Below are 27,190 nucleotides of genomic sequence, written 5' to 3'. Positions count from 1 at the left end.
ACTCACCCTAGCAAAATGGCTACAGATCTCTCTATAGAGAAGGCTTAGAGCAGTGACTCTCAAATTTTAGCATACATCAGAATTACAAGAAAGGCTTGTTAAAGTACAGACTGCTGAACCATTTGCAGACTTGCTGATCCAATGAAGTTGGGGCAGAGCCCAATAACTGGCATTTCTGGCAAGTTCTCAGGTGATGCAGATGCTGTTGGTCCAGGGACCACACTTTGAGAACCACTAACTAGGAGAAAGATGTATAGAATCTACCTGTGAAAGAGACTCAAGCCCTCCCACCTCCCACTCAATCAAAGGTCTTTTGGTTTAGGAAACTGGCTTAAGTAGAGGAACTAGGCAAAAGGTTGTAAATCCCCAGTACAATTTGGATCAAATTTTTGCCCACTTAGATGTTTCCACTTAGGTCAAGTAGCACATCAATAAGCTGTCCATCTATTTCATCCCTAGGAATGCTATAATCAATTAGCTAGCACCACAGATCCCTGTGGGCAAAGCACATAAATTACCAACTTGTCCTTACAGTTTATATGTAATTTCATTTACCTTATTGCTTATGGTTAGGTGCCCACATCTGACCTCTACCACTTAAGAATTCCATTATTCCCCTTGAAATAAGATTCTCCAGTCCCAAGAAGGCATCTTCTATCCTCATCTCTTTCCTGCTAAAGAAGCCACTATAGTACTTTTCAGAGAAGTTACTGTTCCCTTCATTAAGCTTTTCTTATTGCCTTGGAGAAGGAAGTATCTTTTGGAGCCCTTCAGAGGTGTACAGTTAGTGGTTGTACATAACAAGTGCACTCCAACATTCCCATCTCTCTCAAATTTTGCGGTCCTTCCTCTACTTTGCCCCTCAAAGTATAGTCTATGGACCAGTAGCATCAGCATCACTTAGAAGTTTGTTACAAATGCAGCATCTTGGGGGTGCCTGGGTGGCTCAGTCAGTTAAGCATCCAACTTGGCTTAAGCCATGACCTCATGGTTCATGAGTGTGAGTCCTGCATCGGGGTCACTGCTATCAGCTCGGAACCCACTCCGGATCCTCTGTTCCCCCTCCCCACCCCTCCCCTGCTTGTGCGTGCTCTCTCTCTCTCTCTCTCTCTCTCTCAAAAATAAAAATAAAATAAAAAAGAAATGCAGGATCTTGGGTTTCACCCCAAACCTACTTAATCAGAATCTACTGTTTAATAAGACTCCCATGTAAATCACATGCACATCAAAGTTTTATGTCAGTGAGGTTCTAACATCTCGACTTTATTGATCAAAGGCCACTGTTGAGTCCACACTTCCAGTAACCAACCCAACAGACTATTAATATCACTCCCAGGTGCTAAACTAATACAATTCTTGGGTGAGGGCACCATGTCAACAAATTTGTCCTCACTGGTCCCCAAGATTCTCCCAATAGAGTTTCAAGTTCCTGCAAATCCTTCAGCATACATGCTGTTGTTCTTAGAGCACATCTTATATATCCCTGTAGGCCTGGAGACTATGAGGAGTTGTCAGGGTAAGTCTTGAAGAAAAAAATGCATGCCCTAGGAGTTATTAAAAACATGTTTTTAATGGAATAAAGGCCAGGTCATTCATGGTTTGCAGGAGGAGGAAGAGTGTTCTTCTACCAGCAAGAAATGTTCAAAGGAATTTGAAGATATTAAATTATCAGCTTTAGGGGCACTTGGCTAGCTCAGTTGGTAGAGCATGTGACTCTTGATCTCAAGGTTGTAAATTTGAGCCCCATGTTGGGCATAGAGATTACGTTTAAAAATTTTTTTAAATTAGGGGAGCTGGGTTGGCTCAGTCAGTTAAGTGTCTGACTCTTGATCTCCGCTCAGGTTTTGATCTCAGGATCATGAATTCAAGCTTTGCATTAGGCTCTGTGCTGGGCATGAAGCTTACTTTAAAAAAATATTAAAATATTATATATTTTTTTAAAAAAACAAAAAACATTATCAGCTCTGTTCATCTCTGTCCAAACATCCTCATCACAAGTCTCAGAATCCTGCTCCTTTCCAACAGCACCCTAGCATCAGGTATGGTGAGGTTGTGCATTTACCTGGTGTTACAACTCTACAACCCATACAATCAGGTCTTGGGCTTGATCCTCAGCCACATCTGTCATGTGATCACATACAATAAATATTTCTTAAGAATTCCATAGAGTTTATCTGGATCTCCACCCATACTTTGAGTTAGAAGTTCATGGTATCTGGGAATGCAAGCTGGTGCAGCCACTCTGGAAAACAGTATGGAGGTTCTTCAAAAAATTAAAAATAGAACTACCCTACGACCCAGCAATTGCACTACTAGGAATTTAACCATGAGATACAGGTGTGCTGTGTTGAAGGGACACATGCACCCCCATGTTTATAGCAGCACTATCAACAATAGCCAAAGTATGGAAAGAGCCCAAATGTCCATCAACGGATGAATGGATAAAGAAGATGTGGTATATATATGCAATGGAGTATTACTCGGCAATCAAAAAGAATGAAATCTTGTTATTTGCAACTATGTGGATGGAACTGGAAGGTATTATGCTAAGTGAAAGTAGTCAGTCAGAGAAAGACAAAAATCATATGACTTCACTCATGTGAGGACTTTAAGAGACAAAACAGATGAACTTAAGGGAAGGGAAACAAAAATAATATAAAAACAGGGAGGGGGACAAAACAGAAGAGACTCATAAATATGGAGAACAAACTGAGGGTTACGGGAGGCGTTGTGGGAGGGGGAATGGGCTAAATGGGTAAGGGGCACTAAGGAATCTACTCCTGAAATCATTGTTGCACTACATGCTAATTTGGATGTAAATTTTAAAAATTATAATAAAAAAGAAAATAAGTTAAAAAGAAAAAAAAAAGAAGTTCATGATATCTTTTCACCCTTTTTTAAAATGTTTATTTATTTATTTGGTAGGGGTGGGGTGCAAGAATAGGGGAGGAGCAGAGAAAGAGGGAAAGAGAGAATCCCTAACACAGGGCTCAATCTCACGAACTTTGAAATCATGACCTGAGCCCAAATGAAGAATTGGATGCTCAACCAACCAAACCACCCAGGCATCCCTCACCTTTTTTTTTTTTAAATATAATTTTGCTAGCATTATCACAACAGGCAGCCCATTCAACTATATATGTAATCACCATTTGAAATCCCATTTGTGGCCATAGTAATTAAGTACCTCTGTCATTTTTATCTCCTAATGCCTTGCCCTCCACCAACATTACACCCTATACTTCAGTGGTGATAATCCAAGTGACTGTGATGTTTCTTCGTGCTTCAGATTACTTAGTGTCTTCTTTACCCATGTAAAGGGATTATCTGTGACTCATCAAACATTTGAGCGGCCCAATCCTAGAATCCCATTGTGGGAATCTATTTCCTTGGATCTCTTCTGGTACCATTTACTGTATCAATCAGGATCCTGGCAGGTGGCACACTCAAAAAATTTTAACCAGAAAGACTTTAATAAAGGAGCTATTTAAGGGGTGAGGTGAGATTAAGAAACCAACATGGGACAGTGAGGCACCCAGGGTTTAGCAATAGTGGGAAACCATTACCATACCAAAGCCTGAAGGGGCAAGAAGAGGGAACAGTGTTTCAGGAGCCTTACAGAGAGACCCATAGAGAGGAGGGAGCCCCAAAGGATCTATAACTATAGATCAGTGGTTTTCAGACTCCAGCATGTATCAGTCACCTACAGGTGTGTTAAAATACAGATTATTCCAGTAGGTCTGGAATAGAACTTCAGAATTTGCATTTCTAACAAGCCCCCAGGTGAGGCTGATGCTGCTGTCTGAAGACCACTCTTTGAGAACAACTACCAGAAAGAAAATTATTCACTGCCAGGACTGCAGCAAAATGAAGGATCTAGGGAATTAACCTCTCTCTCCTACCACCCACTGATCTGCTGCTGCCTCCTGTGGACCAAACTAAAACAGAAGCTGGAGGGCAATTCAGTGTATACAGGTCAGCCTTCCAGAGAACAGAGCAGGGTAGAGAAGAGTGGAGAGTGGATGAGGGTGGGACGACAGAGCATAACCCGAACCACCATAAGCAAAAGAATGCATAGATCAATGGAAAATGAATAGATAGATGAACTGACATATATCTGAATGAAGGATAGAATAATAACAATAGTTAACAGTTGATGAGTGTTTATTACGAGCCAGCCTCTAAACTAAGGACATTATTTGCATTACCTCACTTAGCCCTAAGGAGTAGATCTAGCACCATTCCTATTTTACACAGAAGGATATTAAGACACAGGAACACCTATGGAGGAACAACTACATGGTCAACTAAGCTTTGACAAAGCAGGAAAGAATATCCAATGGGGAAAAAAAAAAAAAGACTCTTCAACAAACAGTTTTCCAAACAGGACAGCAACATGCAGAAGAATGAAACTGGACCACTTTCTTACACCATACACAAAAATAAATTCAAAATGGATTAAAGACCTAAATGTGAGACAGGAAACCATTAAAATCCTATAAGAGAACACAAGCAGCAACTTCTTTCACCTCAGTCATTGCAGCTTCTTACTAGACACATTGCTGGAGGAAAGGAAAACAAAAGCAAAAATTAGTTTTGCGACTTCATCAAGATAAAAAGCTTCTGCATAGTAAAGGAAACAATCAACAGAACTAAAAGGCAGCCTACAGAATGGGAAAAGATATTTGCAAATGACACATCTGATAAAGGGTTAGTATTTAAATCTGTAAGGAACTTATCAAACTCAACACCCAAAAGCAAATAATCCAGTTAAGAAATGGGCAGAAGACATGAATAGACATTTTTCCAAAGAAGACATCCAGATGGCTAACAGACACATGAAAAGATGCTCAACATCATTCATCATCAGGGAAATACAAATCAAAACCATGGTGAGATACCACCTCACACCTAAAGGAATGGCTAAAATTAGCAACTCAGGAAACAACAGATGTTGGCCAGGATGTGGAGAAAAGGGAACCATCTTACACTGTTGGTGAGAATGCAAACTGGTGCAGCCAACCACTCTGGAAAACCGTATAGAGGTTCCTCAAAAAACTAAAAATAGAACTACCCTATGATCCAGCAATTGCACTACTAGGTATTTACCAAAAAGATACAAAAATACGGATTTGAAGGGGTACCTGCACACTGATGTTTATAGCAGCATTACCAACAATAGCCAAACTATCGAAAGAGCTCAAATGTCCACTGATTGACGAATGGATAAAGAAGATGTGGAATATATATACAATGGAATATTACTTAGCCATCAAAAAGAATGAAATCTTACCATTTGCAATGATGTGGGTGGAGCTAGAGTGTATTATGCTAAGCGAAGTAAGTCAATCAGAGAAAGATAAATACCATATGATTTCACTCATATGTGGAATTTAAGAAACAAAACAGATGAGCATATGGGGTGGGAGAGAAAGAGATGGTAACAAACCACAAGAGACTCTTAACAATAGAGAACAAACTGAGGGTTGATGGAGAGAGGTGGGTGGAGTGATGGACTAAATGGGTGATGGGTATTAAGGAGGGCACTTGTTACGATGAGCACTAGGTGTTAATATGTAAGTGATGAATCACTGAATTCTACTCCTGAAACCAACATTATATTATATGTTAACTAGAATTTAAATAAAAATTTGAGAATAAAAATGAAAACGCTGACTTCAAAAAAATAAAAGACACAAGAACAGGAGAACTTGCACTTGGTGACACAGCTAGCAAGTGATGGAATTTGAGTCCCAGCCAAAGCATTCTATCTGTAGAGTCTCACTCATCTGTACTGTTCTATGATCAATGGACAGTTGGCAGACAGGCAGTGTGCGATAGTGGTAAAGAGTGTAAACCTTAGAGCAAAAGACCCGTAAGTACAAGACACCTACTTGCCATGTGACCTTGTGCTCTGAGCCTCATTTTCTTTATGTGTAAAACAGAATAATAATATGATAATAATAAAAATTACTTCACACTTTTTGTTGGGGAAGCTAGTAAAATCAAGTCCTTGACTGAGAGCCTAGCGTGTAGTAAACAATTAGAAATACTGTTACTATTATTATTACTAATGTATGGAAAGAGAGATAAGTTAGAAACTTATGAGGAAAACACCTCCCCAATCCAAAAGAGGGTCTAAAACTTCAGTGGGATCTTTGAATGGGTGTTCCCATATTAATTTCCCTTTTGAGTCCTTCTCTTCTCATCTATCTCTGGCCTTTCTCATAAAGATGGGAAATCACTTGTCCCCTGCTCCATCTATTGATTCCTTGAAATTTGGGGATTGTCTGAATATGAGCTGACCAGTACCTCTCCCTAAAAATCCCCTCTTGGTTCCCAGGATTGAGAGGAGGGGAAAGATGAAGGGGGCTATTCCAGGCCAGGATCCCTCCAGCTGTTCTCTTGACCCAAGTGTTAAACATCTGAACATGGTAAAAGAGAAAAGGGCAGTGCTGGCTGAGCCAGGAAGTTGAATCCCAGAGGCCTGAGATGTGGGATAGGTGCTGGGCATCCTCCCAAGGAAATTTTCTTTCAACTATACTTCTCCCAAGGAAGGGACTGGTTCCCAGATAATGGATGGGCAGGCACTAGGAGGCTACCCCAGGCTCCATGGTTGTTCTGAGAGCACCAGAGAAGCATTCCTCACCACCACCCATACCAGAGAGAATAACCACAGAGACAAGAGTGAAAATGAGGGATAAGGCTAGGGAAGGGTATGCAACTCCTCACTCTGCACCCCACCCCAATCCTGACTATCACCACTGAAAGCCATGGTTAATGATGCAAATGCCACTGATGCAATAATGGAGAACCTCTATCTGGAGCTGACATTGCAAGGTCCCTTCTCTTGGCGAGACGGCAGACTGCTTAGTTTCTCCGAGATGAAGCCAAAGAAAGCAGAAGAGCAGGGAAGCTACTGAGGCGGGAAAAGGGAGGGCAGGGTCAGGTTCCGTCAGAAAAAGGGGGGCAGAGGGGAATCCACAGAATGGATATGGAGGGGAATTTCTGAGCAGGGAAAGTGAAAGTTCCAAGCCATAAATAGGAGGCAGTCGCAGCCTCACACAGGCTTTCGCACTCACATTCCCAGACCCCCTCACATCGCACAAGGACTCCTGTGCACTTCCCATTGCTCCCTCCCACTCCCAGCCAACTTTGAGTGTCACACAGACTCTTGCACACACCCAGAGATTCACCCGTACTCCCGCTCACTTCTGGTCTGCCTCTGTTCACCCTCCATGGCATCCCCTGCAGCTGCACTACTGACCCTCAGCCTGCTGATTCTCTGGACCTCTCCTGGTAAGCCCTGGGGACAGGGGGTGGGGGTGTCTAAATGTCAGACTATTTGATGCTGGATGTGGGGACACTGAATTAGGTCTCCATGTTTGGGTGAATCCGGAGGTTCCTTGAACACTGTGTGTGTGACTGTGTGTGTGCCTGTGTGTGTGCCTGTGAGTGCCTGGGCCCCTGAATTCCAATGTTTGTCTGTCTCTTGGTGTATCCCAAGGCCTATGGCTACCTTCTCTCTGCAGCCTGTTTCCTGTTGCCTCAGTTTCCCAGACAGGAGAAAACAGTATATATTTGCTTACAGGAGAGAGAATGGGAGACAGGGCTAGTAGTCAAAATATTTAACAATTCGTAAGTCCTCTAACCCCAGCCTCCTGCTACTCCCCACCCCCGACTCCCCACCTCCCCTCCCCACCCCCGTGCTGTGAACAGCATCAACTCTTCATTGATGCAGCAGTTGAGAGGTCCTGGAAGAGAAGTTGGGATGATCAGGGCAGCAGAAAGGCATTTATGAGGCCTAGGGCAGTGGTTGTTTACCAAACAGCTTAGAAGTACTTCAATATATTTAGCAACCACTAGGGCCATATTGATATATACCAGCTGAATAACTGATTTAGCTGCCTACACACACAGACGTGTGTCCTTAACCTCAGTTAGGGCTATCTACGGCCTCCCTTCCTCAGGGTCCCTATGCCCTGACACTACTTTCTTTCCCATATCCCAGCTCTGGGTGGTGCCAATGATGCTGAAGACTGCTGCCTGTCTGTAACCCAGCGCCCCATCCCTGGGAATATCGTGCGGGCCTTTCATTACCTCCTCATCAAGGATGGCTGTAGAGTTCCTGCTGTCGTGTGAGTTGTGGGGAGGGACTTGTCTAGCCTCAGCCTCCTCTCCCCCATCAGCCATTGGTGATACCCCCACCATCTTATCTCTCTTCTCCTTGCCAAGCCCAACCTCTTCAAGTAAGCGCCTGAAACTGGTTCCCAGATGTGGTCCCCACATCTTCCTGCCCCTCACACCAGGGCCTACCACAGATCTGGGTTCCAGGGCTCCACTGTTTCTGATAACTGACCTGTGACTCTAGGTTCACCACACTGAGAGGTCACCAGCTCTGTGCACCCCCAGACCAGCCCTGGGTGGACCGCATCATCCGGAGACTGCAGAAGAACACTGCAAAGGCAAGCCCAGCCCTCCCCAGCCCTGCCTCCTCCCTCAGAGTCCTTGCCCAAGACCCCAGCCCATGACCTTGACTCTTCTTCCTCCCCTAGAATAAGCGCCACAGCAGTTAACCCATGACAGCCCCAGAGGGAGCCCTGTGTCTGAGTGAGGGGATATGAATCACTGCAGCCCTGGGGAACCAAGGACCAAAAGGGAGGATCAGGCCTCCAGCAACTCTGTACCAGACCTGACCCAGCTGGGACAGGGCCTGCAGTGTCAATGTGAGTGTGAGTGTGAGCAGGCATGAGTGTGGCAGGAGCACAGCTTCTCCTCCACACCCAGACTGCAATGCTTCCAATAAAGCCCAACTGGTACCCATGGATCTGTCTGTTTGCTGTTTGTTTTCTGTCCAAGAGGACCAGGATAGGAAATAGGGAGATGGAATGGCAAGATCTAATTTTCACTATGCAACATAAGCAATCTTCTCATGGACTCCTACTTAATACCTTGGGTTTTCAGGTATCATGGACATAAGCAATCTTCTCATGGACTCCTACTTAATACCAGGGTTTTCAGGATCAACTCCCACAATCAGGGCCCCCACCTCATGTCTCTTCACAGCACTGTGACACTCAAACTTGTGTCTGTTCAATGATTGAGCCAAACTCTTTCACGCCTCCCAGTCTTTGCTCTCCAAGGCAAAGTATCCAGATGTCTCAGGGATCAGGTTTCACCAGGGCGGGAAGGGGCTTATCAAGAACCAGTTCTCATGGCCAGGGGCAGGAAGGGGCCCAGCTCTACTATCTGGGGGGAAAGTACCCAAACAGCCATGCCATTCCCTCTGTCAGGAACACTCTTCTCTCTCATTGGCTCACCTACCTTCCCATCTGGTTCTTAATGACTCTTTCTCCATGAGGCCTTCCTTGACTCTAGGCTGGGTTGGGTAGCCTCCCTTCATCCCAAGTCTTCAGAGAGCCCTGCTCTTCTCCCCTTGCAGTACTCATCACACTGAGTTATAACTGATAGTTTGTCAGCCTTCCTGGATAGGGATGATGCCTATTTTGGTTTCCACTGTCTCCCTGGTGTCCAGTATACTGCCTGGCACCAAATAGTCGCTCAATAAATATTTGTCTAGAAAATGAATAAATATGTGAAGAAAGGCTCAACAGCCAGCAGTGAGTGTCCATATGCCCATACAGAATCTGACTTTCAGGCCAGCCTTCCTCTCTCACTCAGTCAGGCTGGGCCAGGACCAGCCCCGTTTGAGCAATCCTGGGGCCACACTTATCTGGTAGTGTGGGATAGATAGACCTGGGAGCCAGAAGTCAGAATGGGAAAGGGCCCAGCAAGTGGAAGAAGGAGTAGCCAGGGAGCTAGGGAGATTCAGCATTGAGGAATCCACCACTACCTCTCCAGCCCATGTGGGCACCAGGTCCAAGGCAACACTAAGACCAGGGAGTTATAAAGGAGTCTCCTCTTTGAGAGATGAAAGCCCTGTGACTCTTGGAGCATACTACAGGGCTGCTCTGGGAGGAGTGAACCCCTATGCTTGCGATGTCCCCTGAGGAAGCTGCTGGTCTCCAACTATGGCCTCTAAGGGACTGTCCCACTGAGAGCAGCAAGTCTGTGATGCTGAGGTTGGATGGTAGCTATGACAATGGACTGAGCATCATCACCCGAGAAGAAGGGTCATCACTGTACCAGATATTCCTCATCTGGCAACAAAACCAGGCCTGGGCAGCCTGGAAAGGGGAGCAGTGGTGAGGGGATTGTGCCAGCCCCTCCACACTGAGCTGAAATCATAGCAGCTTCTTCCTGCCCTCTGCTTCCAGAAGTAGGTATTCAAAACCTCAGATATCCCAGGTCTTAGAGTCACAAGGAATGGGTGGGATGGGGATAATTTGCAAAAACAACTGCTATGGCTGGGAAATTTGGCTGTGATGCCTGGAAGAAATTACTCATCCAATCCATGCACCCATGCATCCATCCATTTAGCTGTCTCTGCATCCATTAGACTGCCATCCATGCATCAACCCATCTACCCATCCATTCATTAAGGCAGTCAACCATGGAGCTCCAGAGGTCCCAGCTACAGACACCTTTTGAACCCTGAGCCCTGCTCTCCAGCAGGCAAAGGACAAACACAGGTGTGAAGGGAGCACATTGCCTCAAATCCTTCTCAGTTTCCAGTGAAGCCAAGTGGAGGTCAGCCTGCCACAGAGGCAGACACAAAACCTACCTCTGGACTCTTGGGAGAGAAACCCAGATAAAGGAGGGGAAGTGAGGGAGGGAGCCCTGAGGGAAATGCTACAATTACAGAGCCCCTTGAACACTACCTCCCTGATACTGCCACTGGGAGATGGACGGAGGGGGACAGGAACAAGTCCTGAACTCAGTGCCCAGCCCCCAATCCTACTTCTGCACTTCATTGTACCACTCCAATCAAGTCCCTTCCTTACTCCCCATCTCCAACACCTTACTTCCCCCATAAGTCAGGTGTAAAAGGAGGGGAACCTAATTTTTAAGAGTCCCTCCAAAGATTTGACTCATGCATCTTTGGGTCATCTTTTGGGTGAATGCTAAAACCGCAGCATTCACATAGCCTCCCCCCGCAAAGTCATGCACATTCAGAAATGTCCCTACTTCTTGGGTCCCAAGGGATACCCTCTGGGAACAAAGAAGAAGCTGAGATTCAGGAAGAGAGAAAATAATTCGGGAGCTAGTGAAGGAGCTTGGATTGAACAGCCTCTTGCCACACCCTGGAGGCCTGGTGAGTGAGGAATTTCAAGGAAGTCTGAGGGGGTGAACACTAGAGTACCACAGGGAGCAGGGATGCAGCCCTCCCCAACCCTTCTCCAGCCAATGCCTTCTCTTCCCCAGCCACCAGCCCCTCCCGGGCACTCAGTCTTATCCTCTTATCTCCTGCCAGATACAGGAGATTGCTCTTAGCCCAGCAATCTGAGACTTGTCCTTCCCCACTCAAATATTCTTAGCATTGTGACTTTATCTGTTCACACCTGCTCCCTGTTTCACTATGATTTACCCACAAGTGTTATGTCATTTTGCCAAGTTATGGCAGGCCAGAAGCCTACCTGACAATGATGAGGCTTCTAGCTTCTCCAAGGGATAGTATGGACTTCCAGCTCCTCAACCAGAAGACAGGGGCCTTACTGCCTGGCTCTAGGTAGACACCCTCCTGTCTAGGACCCATGGCACCTGCTACAGGTTTAAGGTCAGCAGCTGAGTGAAAGCCCCCTACCCTGAAGGCCTATGGCCCTAGCAAACAACATCTCCCTAAAGGGACCTGACATCCCTGCTCAGAGAGCTCCCCAGCTCCCATCTACATGATGGACAAAAAGCTCTCTGTCCTGTCTATTGATAGAGTTCCCAGGGAAAGGGATTGGACCTGTTGATCTCAACTGTCAATATTGTTCTGCTCAGGGGCTGGCACAGAACAAGGCCCAGTACTCTTTTGATTAACAAAAAATGTAACTGAAAATGGCCCTTTCCCACAATACCCCATCCCACTCATACCTGGAGCACATCCAGTTCTCAAGACATGGGGGTTGTCTCTGTTGCATGGGTAAGTGTTTGGTAAGAGCCAGCCCCATACGGTTTTGATCATACTTTCATCAGCTCATGTTCAATTTCTTGGTAAGCCCCCACCCCCAACCCCCCCCTTTTCTGGTCTCCGGGAAACTTTGAACCAGCCAGAAAATCTTGGAAATCACAGTCTCACAAAGGAGCAGGACTCCCAAGTGGGGGAATTTCCTCTAAGAACCCCTCTGTAAGAATAAGCCAGCATTTCTCTGATCAGAGAACTTCCTCAGTGGTCCCTGAGACTTGTCCACATGGAAGGACATGGCTCTGTAATACCAGCTATTTCACCACTAGTGCTGGGCACTGCTTTAAGTACTAGTATCATTCTTACGTTACAGCTGAGGAAACTGAGGTGCAGAAGTTAAGTAGCTTGCCCAGGCTGGACAGATAGTGAAGTGTTGGGGGGGGGGGGGGTCTTAGCTGGGCAGTTTGGCTCCAGAATCTGTACTCTTAGCTACAACACATACCACCTCTCTGAGTTGACCCATTTCCTAAATAAAAGTGGGAAACAATACAGCAAGGCCAGGTCTGAGGAAGTGACCCTCAGGGAACAGGGAAAGTCATTACTTTGGGGTGCTAATCACATGCCAGGCTCCAAGCTGAGTCCTTTATGTGCATTATATCATTGCATCCTCTAGCAACCCTATGAGATGGAGATCACTAGTCCCATTTTATATATGAAGAAATTGAGGCCCAGAGAGGTAGTGTAAACTACCAAGTTCACTCAACTAGTGAGTGGCAGAGCTGAGATTGCACCCCAAGACTGCTTGAGGGGTAGCACTTGGGCTGAGGGCTGAGGGCTGAGATGTTCAGTTGGGGTAGAAAGGCTTGGCTTGCTAGGAAAAGCTAGGAAAAAAACAGAGGAGAAGCTGGAGGCTCAGACAGGACATTAGTGCTTGAGCCCAGACACAGAGATGCCGCCTGGAGGGCTTCTAGCCTCCTGGGCTCTCCAGCTAAGGGGAAGTTAGCTTCCCCAAAGCTTCCAGGAGGTAATAAGCACAGCTCTCCAGGTCTATTCAAGCCTCAGTTTTCCCAAAGTGGAGCAGTGGAGATGGGGATCAGGCTACAAATATGCCCACATTCTTAACTCCATTCCCAGGGGAATATCAGAGGCCAAGACCAGGTGACGTTAAAAGGAAAAGAGGAGGGGCGCCTGGGTGGCGCAGTCGGTTAAGCGTCCGACTTCAGGCCAGGTCACGATCTCGCGGTCCGGGAGTTCGAGCCCCGCGTCGGGCTCTGGGCTGATGGCTCAGAGCCTGGAGCCTGTTTCCGATTCTGTGTCTCCCTCTCTCTCTGCCCCTCCCCCCGTTCATGCTCTGTCTCTCTCTGTCCCAAAAATAAAAATAAACGTTGAAAAAGAAAATTAAAAAAAAAAAAAAAAAGGAAAAGAGGAATAGAAGGGTAGGACCTGGGATCCCAAAAAGTAGGGGCCAGACATTGGGGTGCTGTGGGCAAGGCTCCTGGAAGGGGCGGGGCCAGGCTTCTGAGCCAGCCAGGTTCTGGAGGGAACCTCCACAGAGCAGAGCATCTGGGGACCACAGGGGTGGGATCAGATTCCAGAAGGACTGGTATCTATGGGCCATGTCCATCTTCTGAGGGGCCAGGATCAGGCAGGACAGGGGAGGAGGCCCTACTCCTGTTCCTAGGACCTTCTAGTCTTCCATGGCTCCTGTGGGGAGGCACAAGATGTGAGATTTCCTGGGCTCCAACACAGCAGAAGTGGGATGGTTTGAACCCCAGCAGTTTCCACAATGCCCTACCAGGACAACTGGATCCCCCAGGGCTCTGGTTCTCAGAATCACAGTCCCTGGAAATCTGGACCCATCACCATCAAAACCTCAATCATCTTGCTGATCTCATACCTGTCAGATCATCATTTCAAGGAGCATCCTCCAAGAAGAAACCACCCCTTCCTTCCAGGAGCCCAACACTTTAAAAGCCTTCCATCAATCCAAGAACACCTACTGACAGGACATCTCAATACCTAATAATGTCCCCATTGCTGACAGAACCCCCATGAATGTCAAAGTCCCCCATTACTATAAGGTCACTATTCCTCTCAGGGAAGTCTATCACTGTCAGGAAGACCAGGCCTGGTGTTCAGGATGTACAGTGCAGGATATCCACATTGTACAACTCCAGGGACACCATTTTCCCTGTAGTCTAAGTAAATGGAACCTCTTGGCATGGCAGCCCTAAGTGTCAAAATATCTGTTAGTGTAGGACCCCCCATAGTTTAAGGGCTACCATGAAATAGGGTCCTAGCTTGGCAAATCATTGTGTCTAAAGTGATGCCACATCACTGGAACCCAGAACATTTATTCTTAACAGGCACCGTTCTAGGTGAACAAGACAGATATGGTCTTGGGCTTCATGAAGCTCAAGAAATCCTCTAACAAAGGTTACAGTACCTGCACACCACACCAAAAAAGGCAAATATACAAATGTATTAATAAAGATTCTTACTTGCAAGCTATTGAAACTCACTAGCTGATTTAAACAGAAAAGTAATTTATTGAAAAGACCATAGGAAGTTGTAGAAAATAGATGACTAAGGGAGGCTGAGCAGCCAGAACCATTTGCAAAGCTTGCAATAGAACCAGGATAGTCCAGACATCCCTCCAGGACAGCATCCCCAGAAGGGGATACCAAATTCCAGTACCACCCTTATGTCCAGACAACTGGAGCCCCTGCCCTGCATTCCATGTTTCAGAGGGCTCTACTCTGGCTCTCCTCCAGTCATATCTCTGGACACAGGACACAGAGGACACAGGAATAAGGAGACATGCTGACCTGTAGTTTGTGCTTCTCCTTCTAGATCACATTTCAGGAACTGAAAACTAGAGAATTCCCTGCCCAAGTAGTCCCAAGCAGCTTCCAGAGTCAGGCAGTCCTCTTCCACAGAGCCATCCTTCCTAGAATGGACTGCATCACTCTCTGCATCCAGAGAGTTGCCAAGAGGTAGCTATTTCCAGGGAACATGGAAGGAGCTTGTATGTATGGGGCTAGAATGTCTACACCAGGCACATGAGGCTCTTCGTGGTACAGGATATAACTGAGGGTAGGAAAAGGAGGAGGACAAGTAGAGCACTGAAGTAAGCTCCCCTTATCACCTCATTCCATCATGGAACTCCAAGGAGTCTAAGAATTCTAAATTTGAACCTGACCTTCAAGATGCTCTAAAAGCATATTTTTCAAGGCAGTAAGAAAGGTATATTTTTATTTGATTTATAACTTTTAAATATTTAGATACACGGTATGTTGGCCTTCATTTGTACTGTTACTTCAAGCCCCACAAGTATCTGGTGATCAGCTTGCCAGGTTCTACATCTGGAATCACAGCTACAGTGCCCCTGGAAAACACATGTCACCTCTGCCACCATTCCTACCACTATCAAAATATATTCTCTACTACTCCTGCTCCTTTGCATCACTACTATCTTCCTATTCACAATCTTGGTAAGGTTTTTCTAATTGGCTAAGCCTAAGTCATGTGCCCAAGGGGGCTAGAAGAATTAGAATGTGACCTTTGGGTATTATATGATGGAAAGTAACTATTGGTTAACTAAGACTAATACAATGGGAAATTCCTCACATATAGGGAGGAGTTAAGGTTGTGGGCAGTGAAAACAATGATAAATACCTCTATAGTCTATCCTCTGGCTATCCAACATCAACATACACCATTTGTCCAAAACCCTAGCCTTCTTAAAAATTTAAGGGTATCATCTAATATAATATCTCTTTTGCTCACACAACCAAAACACTTCACCCCTCTCCAAAGAGACACTGTTTAGAGCTTTAGCAATTACCACATCTGTCTTATTTAGCTTGGTCTTATATAATAAAATATCATAGTCTGGGTGGCTTAATCAGTTGACATTTATTTTCTCATAGTTCTATAGGTTGCAAGTTCAAGATCAAGGTGTCAGCATAGTCAATTTCTGTTGAGAGCTGGTGAGACCTCTCTACCTATCTTGCAGATGACTACCTTCTCACTATGTCCCATGACAGAGAGATCTCTCTTTTTCTTCTCTTTTTTTTTTTTTTAATTTTTTTAAAGCTTATTTATACACTTTGAGAGAATGTTGTGTGTGCATGGGGGAGATGTGGGGTGGGTAGAAAATTCCAAGCAGGCTCCACACTGTCACAGGGCTCAAACCCACAAACCATGAGATCATGACCTGAGCGGAAATCAAGAGTCAGACGCCCAACCAACTGAGCCAGCCAGGTGCCCCTCTCTTTCTCTTCTTATAAGGCCTAAGTCCTATCAGATTAAGGTCCTACCCTTTGACCTCATTTAACTTAAATTACTTCCTAAAGACTCCATCTCCAGATATAGTCACAATGAGGTTTAGGGCTTCAACATATGAATTTTCAGGGGATACAATTCAGCCCATAGCAAAAATCCAATTCTAAATCCAAGATCTCAGGGTGGCATCCATTCTTCTTCTAGTTTGTTATTATATCATCTCTATTCTACAAAACCTTGTAACCACCACCAACACACCTGATTGGTCAAGGATAGGCTGGGTTATGCTGAAATAACAAATGACACCAAATCTGAGTACCTTAACACAACAAAATTCTATTCCCCATGCATATCAAGCCTGCTGTGGGTCTAGGCGGGACTTTAGCACAGCTGTGTTGCATGTGGTAGCTCAACATTCCAGACTGCCTTGATCTCTCAGCATGCTTCTTCATCTCAACACATGTTTCCATGATCACTGCAGCCAGGAAAAACAGTCACGGGAACTCTTGTTTAAACACTTCTATCTACAAATGACACATGCCATTTCTATACACATTTCATTGGCCAAAGTGGGTCATACAACCATGCTTAACTTTAAGGGAGCAACTGCCAGGAAGAGAAATAAATCACCATCTTTGTGAGTAATAATAATATCACCACAACAATCTATCTTCAAGAATGGATTAAATGAGGATGAAAGAAAAGGGGAGTCAGTTAAAGAAATGGGGACACTTCAAAACCAGGAGAAAAATATGGTTAAATGCCATAGTCAGTAGTTCTGAAACTAGCCCTGAGGCTTAATTAGCATTTATTATGTACTTCCTTCTCATACTAGTTTTCTATTGCTGTGTGACAAATCACCACAAATTTAGCAAATCCAAATTTCTTATCTCACCGTTTCTGGGGATCAATAGTTCAGGTAAATGTTGACTGGGTCTTCTGCTCAGGGTCTCACCAGACTGAACTTAGGTGTCAGCCAGGGCTGCAAATTCATTTCAGATTCAGAGTCCTCTTTCAAACTCACAAAATATTGGCAGTTGTGCTTGTAGAACTGAGGCCCTGAGTTCCTATAGCTGCCTGCCACATGGCTCTGTCTACAACATTGTAGTTTGCTTCTTCAAAGCCAATATGAGAGCATTTGCTGATGCTTATTTCTTTTCTTTTTTAAAGTAAACTCTATGCTACATGTGGGGCTTGATCTCATGACCTTGAGATCAAGAATCACATGCTCTACCAACTGAGACAGCCAGGCACACCTTTTAAAAAAAATTTTAAGGCTGGGGCACCTGGGTGACTCAGTTGGTTAAGGATCCGACTTCAGCTCAGGTCATGATCTCATGGTCCGTGGGTTTGAGCCCTGCATCAGGCTCTGTGCTGACAGCTCAGAGCCTGGAGCCTGCTTCAGATTCTGTGTGTGTGTCTCTCTCTCTGCCCCTCCCTGCTCACACTCTGTCTCTCTCTGTCTCAAAAATAAATAAACACTAAAAAAAAAAAAAAAAAAAAAAAAAAAACTTTAGGCTGCTGCTTTTTTCTTACCTCTAGACATTTTTTTTAATGTTTATTTATTTTGAGAGAGAGAAAGAGAGCATGAGCAGGGGGAGGGGCAGAGAGAGAGGAGAGAGAGAATCCTAAGCAGGGTCCACACTATCAGCTATCAGCGTGGAGCTTGATGCAGGACTCAGTCTCCGGAACTGTGAGATCATGACCTGAGCCGAAATCAAGAGTCTGACACTCAACTGACTGAGCCACCCAGGTGCCCCTAGACACTTTCTTAAAGGGATCACCTGATTAGGTCAGGCCTATCCAGGGTAATCTCCCTTTCAATGAACTCAAAGTCAACTGATTAGGGACCTTAATTACATCTGCAAAATCCTTCCATTTTGCCATATATCATAACCTAATCCCATGAATGATATCCCATCATATACAGGTCTAGAGGTCAAGGGGATCTCCTCAAAGCAAGGAGCATACACACCAGGGGGCAGGAACTTTAGAATTATGTTCACCACACTTCTTCTGTGATTCATTCCCTCTCTACCTCCAACTGGTAGTTCACTTGGTTGACATTCTATGACTGCTAAGGGACCCAAACCTTCATGCCCAAGGAAGACAAGCCCCTAGTAGTCCTGCCTGATTAAGGTCACATGGGACTTCCATTAACTTTGACCACTAGGCATGGCATCACCAGGGGAAAGCGCCCCAAGTACCCCAGGTATTATCCACACACACATAGTCTCTGTTACCATGTACCCTTCCCCTTCCTCACCCACACTGGGATTAATCCCAAACCCCTGTCTCTCCTCTGAGCTTTTGTACTTGTTGTTTATTCTACCTGGAATATCCTCCCTCCAGCCTCACCCATCCTCGAGGTTCTGCAGAGATCCCTCCTTCATGCAGCCTCCTCTGCATTCTCTCTGGGGCCCCAGGGCTCTTCATCTCCAGCCACAAAAATCACTTTCTGCTCTGGGTTCAGGAGCACTTGTTTCCTATACTTCCCCCAAGCAAGCTCAGCCCAGGCCCAGGAACTCTGGGGCCAGGATTAGCCCAAAGTGCAGGAAATTAAGGAGAGGAGGTGCTCAGGAACCCCTGGCAATGTTGTTACTTCAAGCTCCAGAGCACAGAAGGTAGGAAAGGGGGGTGTACTATTGCTCAAGACTTCTCCCCATTCTGATGTCCTGTCACCTCTGGAAGTCCTGTGCAACATTCTACCCACACTCTGAGACTGAAGGGCTAAGCTCTGACCCTCTGGCTGGGCCAGGACCCTCTGGATACGACAGAAGGTTTGAAGAAGGATGGGGTGTGAAGCAGACCCCTTCCCAAGGATCAGGGACTTTCAGGGGCTGAGTCATTTGGTTTCTTGCTCAATTCCAGCTCCTTTCTGGAACAAGACAGCCCAGGCTCCTCAGGCCAGGAGACACACATTTTCATTTTCTGTATACACTAGATGCCCTCTAGAGGCCCTTTGAGGTTTAGATCCCAGGCCAGGGGCCTCCTAACCCCTTTACCCTATGCAATAGATGCTCCCTGTAGGCCCTGTGAGGTTGGAAACCACAAATGGATAGACTGAAGCAGCCAGAATACACAGCCACACACAAACAAATGCCAACACCCTCCCCCACCCACATATGTCCATACCCACATACACATACACAGGCACCTAGTCAATCACTCATATGCATCAGAGGACACACCATAGACATTTAATCTTATAATCACAATATGGACACAGAGGCGTATCAGACACATGCAATTCACACACATAGTCACAGACACACAAACACACATGAACATAATCTTTTCTCCCAGAAAAGAGGTTTTGTGGAGCACCTGGGTGGTTCAGTCGGTTGAGCATCCAGCTCTTGGTTTCAGCCCAGGTCATGATCTCATGGTTTGTGGATTCGAGCCCCACATCAGGCTCTGCATTGACAGTGCAGAGCCTGCTTGGGATTCTGTCTCTGTCTTTTACTCTCTGCCTCTCCTGCATTCTGTCTCTCTCAAAATAAAATAAAAAAACAAAAAAATTTAAAAAGAGGGGGAGAAGCCAAGGTGGTGGAAGCATGGAAGTTTTTTTGCGTCTCACATCCATGAAATACAGCCAGATCAACACTAAACTATCCTGCACACCTAAAAAACTGATTTGAGGATTAACACAACAATCTGCACAACCTGAACCACAGAACTCAGCAGGTATGTGGTGTGGAGAGGTGAACTGGAGGAGAAAGAAGCAGCGGAGGGCAGGGAGCTGTTTTTGCTTGTGGAGAGAAGACAGAGACAGGGGGAGAGTACAGGAAAAGCAACCCCCCCTCCCCAAAATAAAGCAGCAGGAGAGAAAGTGGAAAAGTAGAAACAGCTACAGGGACTGCACTAAAAAGGGAGAAAGAAAGGAGAGGGTTTAAATTCCACTAAGACTATATAAAGAGGGGGAGTGCAGAGTCTGAAACTCCACAGCTCGATACCTGGTGGTGCTTTGGTGGGAAGGGTGAATCCCCAGGAGCAGAGTGAAGTTTAGGGTCTTCAGGCCACAACAGGAGAGGTGGTTCCCCCGCTGGGAAGACATCTGGTAGAGGCTCTGTGGTTCCCCCAAAGGCAAAGGCTCTAGTGGGCCCTGGAGAACAACCACATTCGCTGGTGCTGGAACAAGGTCGCTGGGGGTGAAGCCTGGTGTCAGATGTGTGCTGTGATTGGCCATAATCCCTGAAACACTGCTGCCATCCAATCACGTGAACTTATTCTGTGGTGGACTGGAACCCACAGCAGTCTCTGGGGCCATCGGCAGCAGCACAGTACCGCAAATGTTCCTGGGTGTAGCCGGCACCTGGCCATTGCTGGGTGAGAACCTCCCGCAGAAGGGCAGACTGGGTCAAAGCCAAAGTCCCTCAGAAGTAAGGGGTCAGGAAACACAGCCGCATCTGAAATAAAACTCAGGAGGGAGGTGCTGCCTGGGGCTTGGTCACAGACAGTGTAAAAGTGAGGAGCAGGCAGAAGCCGAAGACAAAGGATAGGGGCGCAATTGTTGACCTAGGAGAACAGAGTTCCAATACTACAGGCTGGATAGCTGGGGGACGCCATTTTCACCGCTCCCATGCACGCAGATACACACCTACAAGCGCCACAACAATCCACACCAGTAGGCTAAGCAGCACCATCTAGTGGAGATCGGAGCCATTACACTAAGCCACACCGCAATGGGCTAACCTCGCTCTTCAGGAACACAAGTCTCTCTGCCTGCTTAGTTTACAGACTATAAAGCACTTCATAGTTTGACTTCTAGGGGAAAACGAAGTAATTTCAATTGTATTTCAGTCTGTTCGCTGGTCCATCTATTCAATTTTCTTTTTTTTTCTTGTTTTTGTTCTTTTTCATTTCTTTTCTTTTTCTTGAATAGAGAAAGAGAAAATTTTATTTTTATTTTCAATTTTTAATGAAAATATTTTTCTTTATTTTTTCTACTATATTTTTTACTTTTGTGTAAATATTTTCAAATTCTATTTTACTTCCATCACTTCGTTTTATTTCAGTGTTTTTTTTTTCAAATTTTCAAACGATTTCCTTTTTTTCTTTCCCCTTTTTTCTCTAAACTGTTAAGCCCCTTTAAATTTTTTTTTTCCAACGTTTTTATTTATTTTTGGGACAGAGAGAGACAGAGCATGAACGGGCGAGGGGCAGAGAGAGAGGGAGACACAGAATCGGAAATAGGCTCCAGGCTCTGAGCCATCAGCCCAGAGCCCGACGCGGGGCTCGAACTCACAGACTGTGAGATCGTGACCTGGTTGAAGTCGGACGCTTAACCGACTGCGCCACCCAGGCGCCCCATTAAGCCCCTTTAAACACCCAGACCACAACACACCTAGGCTCTAGCATCATTTATTTCTTTTTTATGTGTGTGTTTGTTTTTAAATTTTTAATTTTTTAAGTTTAATTTTTTTTATTTTTTTACCTCATTAATTGCTTTTCTCCCTTCAAAATGATGAAACGAAGGAATTCACCCCAAAAGAAAGAGAAGGGAGAAATGGCAGCCAGGCACTTAACTAACACAGATACAAACAAGATGTCTGAACAAGAATTTAGAATCACGATAATAATACTAGCTGGAGTCAAAAATACATTAGAATCCCTTTCTGCAGAGACAAAAGAAGTAAAAGCTAGACAGAATGAAATGAAAAAATGCTATAACTGAGCTGCAATCTCGAATGGATGCTATGGCGGAGGATGGGTGATGCAGAGCAGAAAATAAGTAATATAGAGAACAAACTTATGGAGAATAATGAACCAAAGAAAAGAGGGAGACTAAGGCAAAGAGCACAGTTTAAGAATTAGAGAAATTAGTGACTCATTAAAAAGGAACAACATCAGAATCATAGGGAATCAAGAGGAAGAGAGGGAAAAGGGAGTAGAAGGGTTATGTGAGCAAATCATAGTGAAAACTTTCCTAACCTGGAGAAAGACACAGACATCAAAATCCAGGAAGCACAGAGGACTCCCATTAGATTCAACAAAAACCAGCCATCAACAAGGCATATCATGGTCAAATTTACAAAATACTCAGGCAAGGAGAGAATCATGAAAGCAGCAAGGGAAAAAAGTCCTTAAGACAGATCAGGTTTGCAGCAGACCTGTCCACAGAAACGTGGAAGGCCAGAAAGGAGTGGCAGGATATATTCAATGTGCTGAATCAGAAAAGTATGCAGCCAAGAATTCTTTATCCCACAAGGCTGTCATTCAAAATAGGAGAGATAAAAAGTTTCCCAGACAAACAAAAAATAAAGGAGTTCGTAACCACTAAACCAGCCCTGCAAGAAATTTTAAGGGGGACTCTCTGAGGGGAGAAAAGACATACATACATACATATATACATACATACATACATACATACATACATACATACATACCAAAAGCAAGAAACAAGAAAGGATCAGAGAACACCACCAGAAACTCCAACTCTACAAGTAACATAATGGCAATAAATTCATATCTTTCAGCACTTACTCTAAACATCAGTGGACTAAATGTTCCAATCAAAAGACATAGGGTAACAGAATAGATAAGAAAACAAGATCCATCTATATGCTGTTTACAAGAGACCCACTTTAGATCTAAAGACACCTTCAGATTAAAAGTGAGGGGATGGAGAACCATCTATGATGCTAATGGTCAACAAAAGAAAGCCAGAGTAGTCATACTTCTATCAGACAATCTAGACTTCAAAACAAAGACTGTAGCAAGAGATGAAGAAGGGCATTATATCATAATGAAGGGGTCTATCCACCAAGAAGGCATAAACATTTATGCTCCAAATGTGGAAGTACCCAAATATATAAATCAATTAATCACAAACATAAAGAAACTCATTGATACTAGTACCATAATGGTAGGGGACTTCAACACTCCACTTACAACAATGGACACATCGTCTAAACAGACAATCAAGAAATTAATGGCTTTGAATGACACACGGGACCAGATGGACTTAACAGACATATTCAGAACATTTCACCCTAAAGCAGTGGAATACACATTCCTCTCCAGTGCACATGGAACATTTTCCAGAATAGACCACATACTGGGACACAAATCAGCCCTCAACAAGTACAAAAAGATCACGATCATATACTGTGCATATTTTCAGACCACAATGCTATGAAACTCAAAATCAACCACAAGAAAAAATGTGGAAAGGTAACAAATACTTGGAGACGAAAGAACATCCTACTAAAGAATGAATGGGCTAACCAAGAAGTTAAAGAGGAAATTAAAAAATACATGGAAGCCAATGAAAATGATAATACCACAACCCAAAACCTCTGGGACACAGCAAAGGCAGTCATAAAAGGAAAGTATATAGCAATCCAGGCCTTACTAAAGGAGAAAGAAAGGTCTCAGATACACAACCTAACCCTACACCTTAAAGAGATGGAAAAAGAACAGCAAATAAAACCCAAAACCAGCAGAAGACAGGAATTAATAAAGATTAGAGCAGAAATCAATGCTATCAAAACCAAAAAAAAAAAAAACAACAAACAAACAGTAGAACAGATCAATGAAACCAGAAACTGGCTCTTTGAAAGAATTCACAAAATTGATAAACCACTAACCAATTTGATCACAAAGAAAAAAAGGAGAAAGTGAGTGTTGGGCAGGGAGGAGGGCACTTGTTGGGATGAGCACTGTGTGTTGTATGGAAACCAATTTGACAATAAATTATATTTAAAAAAAAAATAAAGAAAGAAAAGAAAAAGGACCCAAATAAATAAAATCAAGAATGAAAGAGGAGAGATCACAACCAACACAGCAGAAATAAAAACAATAAGAGAATATTATGAGTAATTGTATGCCAATAAAATGGGCAACCTGGAAGAAATGGACAAATTCCTGGAAACATATACACTACCAAAACTGAAACGGGAAGAAATAGAAAACTTGAACGGACTCATAATCAGTAAAGAAATTGAATTAGTAATCAAAAATCTCCCAAAAATCAAGAGTCCAGGACCAGATGGCTTTCCAGGGGAATTCTATGAAACATTTAAGGAAGAGGTAACACCTATTCTCTTGGAGCTGTTTCAAAAAATAGAAATGAAAGGAAAACTTCCAAACTCTTTCTATGAAGCCAGCATTACCTTGATTCCAAAACCAGACAAAGACCCCACTAAAAAGGAGAATTATAGACCAATTTCCCTGATGAACATGGATGCAAAGATCCTCAACAAGATATTAGCCAGCCAGATCCAGCAACACATTAAAAAAATTATTCACCATGACCAAGTGGGATTTATACCTGGGATGCATGGCTGGTTCAATATCCATGAAACAATCAATGTGATTCATCACATCAATAAAAGAAAGGACACGAACCATGTGACCTTCTCAATAGATGCAGAGAAAGCATTTGACAAAATACAGCATCATTTCTTGATAAAAACCCTCAAGAAAGTAGGGATAGAAGGAGCATACCTCAAGATCATAAAAGCCATATGTGAAAAGCCCAACGTTAATATCATCCTCAATGGGGAAAACTGAGCGCTTTCCCCCTAAGGTCAGGAACAAGACAGGGATGTCCACTCTCACCACTGTTATTCAACATAGCATTGGAAGTCTTGCCTCAGCAATCAGCAACAACACAAAGAAATAAAAGGCATCCAAATCAGCCGGGAGGAGGTCAAACTTTCACTCTTCTCAGATAACATAATACTCCATATGGTAAACCCAAAAGATTCCACCAAAAAACTGCTAGAACTGATCCATTTCTCAGCAAAGTTGCAGGATACAAAATCAATGCACAGAAATCAGTTGCATTCCTATACCGCAACAAAAAAGCAACAGAATAAGAAATCAAGGAATCGATCCCATTTACAAGTGCACCAAAAACCGTAAAATACCTAGGAATAAATCTAACCAGAGGTGAAAAATCTATACACTGGAAACTATAGAAAGCTTATGAAAGAAATTGAAGAAGACACACACACACACAAAAAAAAAAATGGAAAAATATTCCATGCTCCTGGATAGGAAGAACAATTATTGTTAAAATGTCAAGACTACCCAAAGCAATCTAACCAGAGGAATAAACCAGGGAATAAACCAGAGGAATCTAACCAGGAATAAATCTAACCAGAGGTGAAAAATCTATACACTGGAAACTATAGAAAGCTTATGAAAGAAATTGAAGAAGACACACACACACACAAAAATGGAAAAATATTCCATGCTCCTGGATAGGAAGAACAATTATTGTTAAAACGTCAAGACTACCCAAAGCAATCTACACATTCAGTGCAATCCAAGCACAATCAAAAAGCACCAGCATTCTTCACAGAGCTAGAACAAACAATCCTAAAATTTGTATGGAACCAGAAAAGACCCCGAATAGCCAAAGCAATCTGGAAAAAGAAAACCAAAGCAGGAGGCAACACAATCCCAGACTTCAAGCTGTATTACAAAGCTGTAATCATCAAGACAGTATGGTACTGGCACAAAAACAGACACTCATATCAATGGAACAGAATAGAGAACCCAAAAATGGACCCACAAACGTATGGCCAACTAATCTTTGACAAAGCAGGAAAGAGTATCCAATGGAATAAAGACAGTCTCTCTTCAGCAAGTGGTGCTGGGAAAACTAGACAGCTACATGCAAAAAACCTGGACCACTTTCTCACACCACACACAAAAATAAACTCAAAATGGATGAAAGATAATTCCTAAATGTAAGATAGGAAGCCATCAAAATCCTCAAGGAGAAAGCAGGCAAAAACCCCTTTGACCTTGGCTGCAGCAACTTCTCACTTAACACGTCTCCAGAGGCAAGGAAACAAACGCAAAAATGAACTATTAGGACCTCATCAAAATAAAAAGCTTCTGCACAGCGAAGGAAACAATCAGCAAAACTAAAAGGAAACCAACGGAATGGGAGAAGATACTTGCAACTGACATATCAAATAAAGTGTTAGTATCCAAAATCTATAAAGAACTTTTCAAACTCAACACCCAAAAAACAAATCATCCAATGAAGAAATGGGCAAAAGACATGAGTAGACACTTCTCCAAAGAAGACATCCAGATGGCCAACCGACACATGAAAAAATGCTCAACATCACTCATCATCAGGGAAATACAAATCAAAACCACAATGAGATACCACCTTACACCTATCAGAAGGGCTAACATTAACAACTCAGGCAACAACAGATGTTGGCAAGGATGCGGAGAAAGAGAATCTCTTTTGCATTGCTGGTGGGAATGCAAACTGGGGCAGCCACTTTGGAAAACAGTATGGAGGTGCCTCAAAAAATTAAAAATCGAACTACCTTACGACCCAGCAATTGCACTACTAGGCATTTATCCACGGGATACAGGGATGTTGTTTCGAAGGGGCACATGCACCCCAATGTTTATAGCAGCCAAAGTATGGAAAGAGCCCAAATGTCCATTGATGGATGAATAAATAAAGAAGATGTGGTATACACACACACACATACAATAGCCAAAGTATGGAAAGAGCCCAAATGTCCATTGATGGATGAATAAATAAAGAAGATGTGGTATACACACACACACACACACACACACACACACACACACACACACACAATGGATTATTACTCAGCAACCAAAAAGAATGAAATCTTGCCATTTGAAACTACATGGGTGGAACTAGAGGGTATTATGCTAAATGAAATTAGTCAGAGAAACACAAATAGCATATGACTTCACTCATATGAGGACTTTAAGACACAGAACAGATGAACACAAGGGAAGGGAAGCAAAAATAATAAAAAACAAACAGGGAGGGGACAAAACATGAGACTCTTAAATATGGAGAATAAACTGAGGGTTACTGGAGGGATTGTGGGAGGGGGGATGGGCTAAATGGGTAAGGGGCATTAAGGACTCTAC

At 44.0% G+C, this 27,190-nt stretch overlaps 1 protein-coding gene across 1 annotated transcript; it reads left to right on the top strand.

Annotated features, from left to right (window-relative positions):
- Nucleotides 1–7,026: 7,026 nt before the first annotated feature.
- CCL19 (C-C motif chemokine ligand 19) lies at nt 7,027–8,825 on the top strand. The gene is made up of 4 exons (XM_025914717.2): nt 7,027–7,299; nt 8,012–8,138; nt 8,372–8,465; nt 8,556–8,825. The coding sequence occupies exons 1-4, from the start codon at nt 7,239–7,241 to the stop codon at nt 8,574–8,576; spliced, it is 303 nt and encodes a 100-aa protein (XP_025770502.1). The 5' UTR covers nt 7,027–7,238; the 3' UTR covers nt 8,577–8,825.
- Nucleotides 8,826–27,190: the final 18,365 nt, after the last annotated feature.

This window comes from Puma concolor, chromosome D4 (assembly GCF_028749965.1).
Source record: "Puma concolor isolate L17-30 chromosome D4, mPumCon1.1.hap2, whole genome shotgun sequence".
Taxonomy (NCBI): domain Eukaryota; kingdom Metazoa; phylum Chordata; class Mammalia; order Carnivora; family Felidae; genus Puma; species Puma concolor.
Note: the sequence above shows the minus strand (reverse complement) of the source record. Positions and strands in the feature narration are given on the sequence as shown.

Bases quoted from the DNA above. Each gene is read 5' to 3' on its own strand.
- CCL19 (XM_025914717.2), top strand. From the start codon at position 7,239: ATGGCATCCCCTGCAGCTGCACTACTGACCCTCAGCCTGCTGATTCTC. The intron at 7,300-8,011 runs GTAAGCCCTGGG...CCCATATCCCAG, and splicing joins GATTCTCTGGACCTCTCCTG to CTCTGGGTGGTGCCAATGAT. The intron at 8,466-8,555 runs GCAAGCCCAGCC...TTCCTCCCCTAG, and splicing joins TGCAGAAGAACACTGCAAAG to AATAAGCGCCACAGCAGTTA.